The sequence below is a fragment of the Oncorhynchus kisutch genome, linkage group LG28 (genome assembly GCF_002021735.2).
Source record: "Oncorhynchus kisutch isolate 150728-3 linkage group LG28, Okis_V2, whole genome shotgun sequence".
NCBI lineage: Eukaryota > Metazoa > Chordata > Actinopteri > Salmoniformes > Salmonidae > Oncorhynchus > Oncorhynchus kisutch.
The window spans coordinates 24,134,507-24,145,107 of NC_034201.2; the positions used below are offsets into that span (position 1 = coordinate 24,134,507).

The 10,601-nt window shown below is 40.7% G+C and overlaps 1 protein-coding gene across 2 annotated transcripts in view; it reads left to right on the forward strand.

The window, feature by feature from the left end:
* sgcd (sarcoglycan, delta (dystrophin-associated glycoprotein)) overlaps positions 1-10,073 on the forward strand; it is a 249,171-nt gene extending 239,098 nt beyond the window's left edge. For both annotated transcript variants that reach the window (XM_031807877.1, XM_020464814.2), the window contains exons 7-8: positions 5,569-5,692; positions 7,708-10,073. In XM_031807877.1, coding sequence (XP_031663737.1) covers positions 5,569-5,692; positions 7,708-7,887 — 304 coding nt within the window. In that variant the 3' untranslated portion in view covers positions 7,888-10,073. The remainder of the gene's footprint in view (positions 1-5,568; positions 5,693-7,707) is intronic.
* The last annotated feature ends 528 nt before the right edge of the window (positions 10,074-10,601 follow it).

Below are 10,601 nucleotides of genomic sequence, written 5' to 3' on the forward strand. Positions count from 1 at the left end.
TATGTTGCGAATTTTGAGAGCACAGGCCTGGATCTTCTCCGTTCATTTACAATAGGACGTGAGTTGTTAATCCCCACTAGTTCTTTCCTTCCCCCTCTGGGTGAGAGGGGGTCTGATTGAAGTTATTCATTGCCAACCTGATCTGACCTATTTAGATTCTCGTGGACAGTCATGACATCTGTCATAACTGTTATACCTTTGAGTTGAGTTTTGGAGGTGATTTGTAATCATTAAAACAAATTCTGTGTCTGTAGTTCGGCTGAGGAAGTAGGCCCTGGTGGAAATGCAATAGGTTTAGCACTTCCATCCACACTGCAATAAGACCCAGACATGTCAAACAGACCCCCATTTCAAAGTGTATATTTGTCAGAGTAATTGGGCGAACATAGTGTGCCGTTGCCGATGTTCAGGTCACAAAATGATTTCAGAAAGCCACAATCACACTAATCCCTGGAGATAATAAACTCTACTGTTATCCAACCAATTAACTCTATGATCACTTGTCCGGTTAAAGTAGGATACATTTCATTTAATTTCTCACAGTTGACCACTATACAGATAATACTGTATGTATCAGATCATAATTAGCCATGATTAGGAGACGTTGTGAAGGACACAAAAGGGAAAACACACCGCAAAAATATGGCATACATTTACATTGTAATCCAATGCAATTTCTTTCAATTGGAAAACCATATCATTTACACAATGGCATATTTGAACTCTGGTGATATGAACGAGGACGCATGAAAAGTCATTAACCTTTGATCTCAGCTGGAGATGTTGATGGTGGTGCATGCCACCAGAGGAAGGGAGGGAACAGAGAGAGAGAGGGGGAAGGGAGGGAGTCACTGGTGGCATCTCATATTCTCGGTGCATGCAAATGACCCATTATCTTCCTGTTTTACGGGTGATAATCAGCGGGGGGAGGGCGACTCTCTGTGATCCTGAGTCGACACCAAGGATACTGTTGCTGTAATGTTATGTCTTATAATCGGTTTATTTTCCCTCCAGCAGCATCTGAGACACACAACACAGCCCAACCCTGAATACAGATAGATAGCCAGGCTGAGGCTCACACGCTTTTCAAAGAGGAAGAGCACTTTGGGCTAAGATTAATGGGAATGATTGTTTGTATTTTCAAACCAATAAATACTTTTTAAAATTCCTTTATTGTGATTCTAATCAATGATTGAACAGTTGTTGTTTGACTCTTTTCTGATCACAACATGACAACAACACATGACATGATGACAATGTTTTGTCCTTCATCTTTACAGTGAAGATAGTACGCTGTTTCTCATCCTCCTATACTGATGTCGAAAGTTGTGTCCTGTTGTGTTGATCACCTCTGAGAGGACATGGTGTACCATCACAGTGTTATTATGCTCATTTATGTTTAAGCAGACACACTTAGCACTATGTTTACTCTCTAAGAGTGTACATTATGTCCAAACCATTATGTCCATATGCCCGCTCCCTGGTTGGTCAATATTTCCAATTACATACTGAGATAGTGACCATCTCCTTGATTTTAAACATAATAAAATAAGTATACATGCTGTAGAGTCCTATACCCCACTCTGGATATGTAGCCTATTTTGAATTAGCTGGATATGTCGCCTATTTTGAATTTCTGCCTAGATTCAGACTGCTTGAATATTATAAGCATTTGATGATTTCCCAGTGTGGACAACATTGCACACCCGTCAAATCAAATCAAATCGTATTGGTCACATACACATGGTTATCAGATGTTAATACGAGTGTAGCGAAATGCTTGTGCTTCTAGTTCCAACAGTGCAGTAATATATAACAAGTAATCTAACAATTTCACAACAACTACCTTATACACACAAGTGTAAAGGGATGAATAAGAATATGTACATATAAATATGTGGATGAGCGATGGCCGTGCGGCATAGGCAAGATGCAGTAAATGGTATAGAGTACAGTATATACATATGAGCTGAGTAATGTAGGGTATGTAAACATCATATAAAGTGGCATTGTTTAAAGTGACTAGTGATACATTTATTACATCCCAATTATTAATTATTAAAGTGGCTAGAGATTTGACTCTGTAGCCACTCAATGTTAGTGATGGCTGTTTAACAGTCTGATGGCCTTGAGAGAAGCTGTTTTTCAGTCTCTCGGTCCCAGCTTTGATGCACCTGTACTGACCTTGCCTTCTGGATAGTAACGGGGTGAACAGGCGGTGGCTTGGGTGGTTGTTGTCTTTGATGATCTTTTTGGCCTTCCTGTGACATCGTGTGCTGTAGGTGTCCTGGAGGGCAGGTAGCTTGCCCCCAGTGATGCATTGTGCAGACCTCACCACCCTCTGGAGAGCCTTACAATTGTGGGCGGAGCAGTTGCCATACCAGGCTGTGATACAGCCCCACAGGATGCTCTCGATTGTGCATCTATAAAAGTTTGTGAGTGGTTTCGGTGAGCCAAATTTCTTCAGCCTCCTGAGGTTGAAGAGGTGCTGTTGCTCCTTCTTCACCACGCTGTCTGAGTATGTGGACCATTTCAGTTTGTCCGTGATGTGTACGCCGAGGAACTTAAAACTTTCCACCTTCCCCACTGCTGTCCTGTCTATGTGGATATGGGGCTGCTCCCTCTGCTGTTTCCTGAATTCCACGATCATCTCCTTTGTTTTGTTGACATTGAGTGTGAGGTTATTTTCCTGACACCACACTCCATGGGCCCTTACCTCCTCCCTGTAGGCCGTCTTGTCGTTGTTGGTAATCAAGCCAACCACTGTAGTGTCGTCTGCAGACTTGATGATTGAGTTGGAAGCGTGCATGGTCACGTAGTCATGGGTGAACAGGGTGTACAGGAGAGGGCTCAGAACGCACCCTTGTGGGGTCCCAGTGTTGAGGATCAGCGGGGTGGAGATGTTGTTTCTGTCGCTGGCCATTATGTGATTATAGTTATAACCCAGGCCCCTTTGTTGCCTTTTCCTGTCCTCATTTTCCAAACGTGAACAAATGAAATGGCAGTAATATACTAGAATATAATAATATGATATATAATATCATAATACAATTCTAAAAAACAGTCAAGTAATATCACAGCAATACATAATGGAAATCTGATATGATTCAAGATCTTTCATCTAGAATTCGTCCTCCACTACAACATTTGAATGTCTGTGTGAAGGCAAAGCAAACCCATTTGATATTAATAAAGATGACAGCTAGTTATTTGAATATAAATTCTGCTTGTTGTTTGTTGGTCATGTGATCGATACTTAATTTCCTTTGTTGGGCGGCGGGTGAGGCTGTCAGTGGCCAGAGAAGACAGAGAGAGGGAAATGAACTGGAAGCTCTGCTACTGCAGTCACAGCCACAACCTCTTATCCCAGATCATTGTCTAGTGTCTCCCTGTCTCCGTTCCACACTCTGGTTCATATCTCCTATCACTGACAGAGTGATAACAACACTCCCCCAACAGATAGACATATTCTTACACAATGGAGGCCCTATGTATTAACCACTGATACATATGGCAGCAAGCAGAAATCATTTTGGGAAATCTCAATTTACTGAATTTACCTTTCACTTTTAGTGTGTTTTAGTCACTTGATGTGTGTTGTAGTCGCTTGCTGCAGCAATGAACGGGGTGGACAGGATGACAGAAAGGATACACGATCAGTTGGATAACGAAGCAAGCCCTCTATCATGTAGGAACTATCTTCCTTTATGTGTAATCAGTGAACGCATTACCATGTTGATTTAAATCTCCATTGGTACACTCCACATTAGCATTCCAGAATAATTCAATACACTCTCACAGCTGTAATATGCTGACTGTGCAAGCGGCAGGACTTACGGTTTCTCATTTGACTGAATAAAATATCCACTTTTCAGTATGTTCAGACTACATAATAGAGCAACAATATGTGAATATACGGATATACTAATCACATTATTTCACATTGTTTGTCTGCATGATTTAAATCTAATATTAATTTGCATGAGGAAAATTCCACTTGACCAATAGTTATTGCTCTAGCATCCTCTAGCGGGTGCCAATAACATCTATAGTGCCACCAACTGGTCTGGTGCAGCCATCTAAGGTTGCAGTGACTTTATATTCACACAGCTTCTAAGGATATATACACTGAGTGTAAAAAATATTAGAAACACACTAAGTGTCAAAAGCGTTCCACCGGGATGCTGGCCCATGTTGACTCCAATGCTTCCCACAGTTGTGTCAAGTTGGCTGGATGTCCTATGGGTGGTGGACCATTATTGATACACAAAGGAAACTGTTGAGCATGGTTGCAGTTCTTGATACACTCAAACCAGTGCGCCTGACACTTATTACCATACCCCGTTCAAAGGCACTTAAATCTTTTGTCTTGCCCATTCACACCAAATGGCACACATACACAATCCATGTCTCAAGGCTTATGAGTATTTCTTTAACCTGTCTCCTCCTCTTCATCTACACTGATTTCAGTGGATTTATCAGGTGACATATATAAGGGATCATAGCTTTCACCTGGATTCACCTGGTCAGTCTATGTCATGGAAAGAGCAGGCGTTCCTAATGTTTTGTACACTCTGTGAATTAGCATTTCCCTAGCTAGCTGAGCAGTTTTACAAGAAAACACCTGAGATGACTCAAATACTGTTGCTAGCAAACCCTCCTTGGCGACAATGTTATTGGGGCGCGGGTATTATCAGATCCGAGGCGACATAAACTATTCATCATGTTTTGTGTTTTGGTAAGAGCTCGGAGTGACGTCATGCACCCAAAAAGCCTCAACCAATCCACCAAAGGATATTAATGACCATGTTTGAGAGGATCAAAACCGTAATATATCATGGGTAAATTGTTACTGACTGATCTACAAATAATAATGAGTAGTTATTTATGATGCAAGGTTCTTTGTAGATCAGTCAGTTGGCATTCACCTGCACTGTCGGCTGCAGTGTCAGCTGCAATGTCGAACAAGCCCTCCGGGTATCCTACAAAAGGACATTTTCGCGACCAGATATGTGATAACCCAGCATCTCCCAAAAACAGATGTCCTGATACTGTATGCCAATGACAAATTTAACATGGTTCATCATGGTAATGTCTTTGATGAACCTAAAACGTAAAAATGTGATAGGCCACTGTGAAGTGCATTTACAAAGTATTTAAATGGACACGTAAAATCCGATTTTCTGATTGATCAATAACTCAGCCATCGCTTAACAAATCCCTTAGCTTTTCTCTATCTAAGTTAACAGATCTACCATGGGCCTACATACATATGGGCATATATTTGGTGTTATTTGGAGGCGGATATGAGGGTTTAAGTGAGACTGCTTATAACTGAGGCACCTATAGGCCAATCAGTACCATTCCTTTTGACCAAGTCAATCATGGCCTGTAGTTTCTGTGTGCCAAATTAGAAAAACTATTACCAATCTATGCTTGACTTATTAATAACAATAGCTTCGCTGTGAACCCCTAATAAATCATCTCTACCCCATGGCTATGGTTCTTCTGATTTCTCCTGGGTATTCAGTCATTCATTGATGGAATTGTCTCTTCTCTCTCTTCCAGCCTGGAGTCTCCCACTCGGTCTCTGTACATGGAGGCCCCTAAAGGAATCCAGATCCTAGCAGAGGCAGGGGACATCCAGGCCACATGTAGAAGTGACCTACGCCTAGAGTCCAAAGACGGAGAGGTAGGGGGCCCATTCTCTCAACTTTTATCTTTGCATATTTTCTTACTCCTCCGTTAAAGTAGTCATTGATCTAAAGGATTTCACTCCATAGCTTTTATTTTCAAGTTATGTCAGATTAGTTCATCACTGATCTCATGAAGGAAGGAAGTCAGAAAGGAAGGAAGGCTGCATTAAGAGTTCTTAATCTGTGTATACTCTACATCTGTATATCTGTCTGTCGATGTTATGATCTGAAGTGAATGTTGATGAGGGTAAAACTTCACTTGTTCGATCGTTGCCCTTGAGTTATTCTTCCAAAGTTTTATCAGACAATTTAACAGAATCATGGGACTATTTGATTTAACACATGAACAGAGGCCCCTCTCAATGTTATCGACTTGATGTGGCTTATATCAAACATTTAGTGCTTTGCCATCTTCCTCATGTAACTGCACCCCTGCTCTCACACTCCATTTGTGTTGCCTTCCAACTGTCCATTTGTCACCTGCCTGACTCGTGGACAGACACTTCACAAGACACCTCTCGCTCTCTAGGAGCCCCTTGGCACTTCCAACCGCAATTAGTGGTGAGGTTTACCTATTAGAGACCTGCTGATACCCGGCCCCCGGCCTCTCTCTGACTGCAGAGATTATCTCAATAGCAGATGTGTGGAGAAGTCAGCTGAGACTCCCTACTTAAAAGTGTTACAGGTCATTTGATAGGAATGCTTCCCTGAGGCGCCTGGAAATGACTCCTTTTACCTTTTATATTAAGAGCAGATCCTCTCCCGGCTAGGGAAGTACAACCCCTTAAAAGTCCCGGGAGGGCGAGGGGGAGAGGAGGTTAGAGAGATGGGATTTAGACTGACTGTCTGGTTTGGTGGAATGGTAAAGTTGGGCGAGAGAGAAGTACTGTACCAATTCAAATGATAATACCGGAGTAAAGTGAGAAGTTATTGCTGGAATTGATTGGTAGCTTGAATGCTGGGTATGGATTTGTCCATCTTAAATCATAAAGGAGTAAATCATTCAGCGTACAGAGATGAGTTGGGTGTGTGGCCGGTAAGAGGTTAATGCCATAAACGGCTTTGTCTGTCGATAGCCACTTCTCTTTAGCCCAGAGAAGAACGGCAGAGGTGCTAGAACAGGTAATACAAACAGATATACAGTATATTGTCCACAGTGCTTTGAGTGATTTATCATCTCTCATTGTGATTGTCTTGAAGTTAGGTAGAGGAGGCTATACATGGGTAGAGTCACACAGTTCTCTCTCTCTCTCTACTCTCTCTCTCACTCACTCACCCACCTATCCAACTATATATGCGGTAAAGGAGTCAATGGAACGTGGATGTTTAATTGACCAGATTGGCGCACATTCAACAAACCTGATCTAACAAAGAGGATATTTGTCAAGTCTGTCATGATTTATGTGTTGTAACAGACCCACAATGTGGTTACTTAAGTTCAATGTGGAAATGTTTGGCTGTTTTTGCTGCGTAATATGTAATAATATAATCAAGTTTAGACAGGGAGGGGCGGGGGACACAGCTATATCGGTCTGCTAATACAGGACTAGTAGAGGCGCAGTGCACTCCTTTTTTCAATTATTCAATTATTTTTATTACGATTTTTTTTCTTCTCAATTTTTCAGGGGTGCTACCGCACCCTCAGCACCCCTGCTTCCCTTGGCTATGCTACATCCCGTTTGTATAAGATGGTTATAATAGCTCACATACAGAAATCGATGGTTGTAGTCAAAGTAGTTTTGAACTGTAATGCAGTTGATTGGTAACGATGACATGGTTTTTACCTCAACATAGTGTGAAATACACGTATAAATAATAGCCTAAATGTAGGGTCATTTTGTTTGGGGGCAATGAGGTGACTCAGGATCTTTCCCCCACAGCCCTTTCCCCCATGTGTTTCCATAGCAATTCCAGTGTTTTGGTCTAGTTCGATTGACCTCTTTACCACATCTATACATAAATAAATAACATGACTCTGTCCTCATTTAACCCGTTGTCTCCCTGTGGTTAGATCACTCTGGACGCGCGGAGGATCAGGCTGCTGCGTCTGCCTGAGGGCAAGGCCTCTCCCTCGGGGACCACTACCAGACAGACTGTCTATGAGGTGTGTGTCTGTCCCAATGGGAAACTCTTCCTATCACAGGCCGGGACAGGCTCCACCTGCCAGATCAGCAACAATGTCTGCCTCTAGAACACACACATGCACACACTAACACTGAAACACACACATACACACACACACACACACAGACACACATACATACATACATACATACATACATACATACATACATACATACATACATACATACATACATACATACATACATACATACATACATACATACATACATACATACATACATACATACATACATACATACATACATACATACATACAGTACATACATACATACATATCGAAACACACGCACACTGAAACAAACATCCACATGTATACTGAAACACACACATGCAGTGAAACACATAGACAAATGCACACAACGCAACACATAGAAAAATGTATCTACACATACACAGAAACACACGCAATCATGCATATACATTGACACTTAGGGGGTCTGTTCCTTCTAACAGTCTTTGACAGGAACTGAGAGGGATCCTCCTGAGATTTACAAAGAGACACTCTGAGTGACAATGTTCTGTTCAATGTCCTGAAGACAATTTCAGTACCAGAATCACTAGGGTGATCACCCACATTAGAAACCCTGCAATATCCTGCCATTTCCCCATCTCTCTGCTTCATGCCACCTACCACACATGTAGTGATAGAAGGCTCATTGCTATTTTGTTCAATGATAAAAATTTGCAGTTCTAAAGATATTGTAACTTTTGAAATATGAAGAGTGTGACAATAGTGTTTTCTTTTGTGAATCATTTTGACTGTCAACATGTCAGGCTTGGTTTAATTAATTTTCATATCATGTCAATTCATGTCAACGTTGATTTGTTTAAATCATGAAGAAAGCAAAAGCAGCACAGATTTTAAACCTACACCACTAACAGAACATTAGTAGTAGTAGTAATAGTAAACATTGCATGGTGATGGTCTTCACAGGTGGTCACCCTACCAATTCCTCGTACTGGGAGTGACCCACTCTGTTCAAAGAGGGGAAACTGTGCCTGTGCCTTATATCAATGCACTTGTGGCAAGGAGAAGCACATCACACAGACTTTCTTTTGTCAACATTAGTTTTTCCTTTTGGTTCAATCCTTTTTGTGTGTAGAGGATGGGAATGCAAAGATATCTCTGACTCACCCAACTGCATGCAGCCACACCCTCTCTCTCTCTTCTTCTCCTGTCGTCTTTTTTCAGCGGTTTAATGCCTTTGACAAGAAGATCAGGGCCGACATGTTGGTAAACACATGGTTTTTGTTTTTGAAATTTAAGCAAGAGCGTCAACTTTTTATACCGTTTATCTGTAAATACACATAATCACATCTGAGTGTGTCAAGGGCACAACCTCATGAAATGTTCTGCTCTTTTTCTAAATTCTAAAGCTTTTATAATATCATGTGTTTTTCAAACAACAACAAAAAGATTGAATAGGTAAATATCTTGATATTCTACAGGTTAGCATGTTTAGTATACCATGTTTGCCAGTTGGGAAAGGTTATGTTGCTTTTTCTTTATTTTGTGTAAACTTCTCACACACTGAGATCAACAATAAAATGAAACGCTTGCCCATTTTGTTTGGCAGTTGGGGGTGAGGTCTTTGCATTCCTTGCGTGTGTCGTGTGGAATTTGTTCTACTAAGAGTTTTTTTTAATGTCTTCTATCGACTGTGTATTTGGCTTTACTTGTTTAATGATGCTCAGAGTTACAGACACACAAACCAAAAAGCGGAGTGGCCCCTACTATGACATAGTCATCTTGTACGGTACTCATTGAGTACTTGTCTTGTCCTTAGCTCCCATACACTGCAATCCTTCTGAGGCAATCTGAAGTGAACAGTGTCTGTGTTCAAGTTCATTAGAGAGCAAAAGGATTTCCTAAAGTCCACTTTGCCTGGCATCAACATCTGCTTTTTTTACTCCATTTGAATGGGGCCGTTTGCCTCATCTTGCACCACCTGTTATTAGCTCATCATCCATGCTGAAGAAAGCAATACAGTCTTCAGGAGGGTTTTTACCGCAGGGTTTTTACAGCTCTGTCAATGTTGTGGAGCATTGTGCTACTGTATATTCAACAGATGTTATGTTTTATATCGCCTCTGTAAAATTATAGAAATATAATTTTTTTTCTCCACATAAAAGCATTTTATTTATTTACATTTCCGATGTGCACACTGTAAAATGCCACTGAGTATTGTTGAGAGTATATAATAAACTAAATTGCAAGATGACTGAACCATTTCCCCAGGCACATTGCATTTAATTTTGTCTGTTTTATAGTTATTATTGTCTGAAAAGCAGATCAGTTGTACTAAACTACAGCATTCTTATATTTCAGTTTGGCATCATCTAAAAGTTATGAGACACACATACTGTACATACAGTGCCACATCCCTTTCACAGTTGTCACAATTTTTTGCCTTAAAATGTAATCTAACAAAGGATTACATTGGATTTTTCCCTGCTGGTCTACAAACCCAGCTACTTCAAATGGAAATAAAAGATGTTGAACATTTTCCAAATTAATAAAAAACTAAAACTAAGATGTCTTCATACCTCAGAGTTAATACTTGGTGGAAGAACCATTAGCAGCCATTACAGCTGTGAAATACTTTGAATAAGATTCTACCAACTTTGCATAATTCTTAGGGCAACTTATGTCCATTGTTTTTGTCAAAATGGCTCAAGCTCAGTAAATGTGGTTGGGGAATCTTTGATTAACAGCATTTTTCAAACATTGTCTCTGATTTTCAAGCATATTTAAGTCAG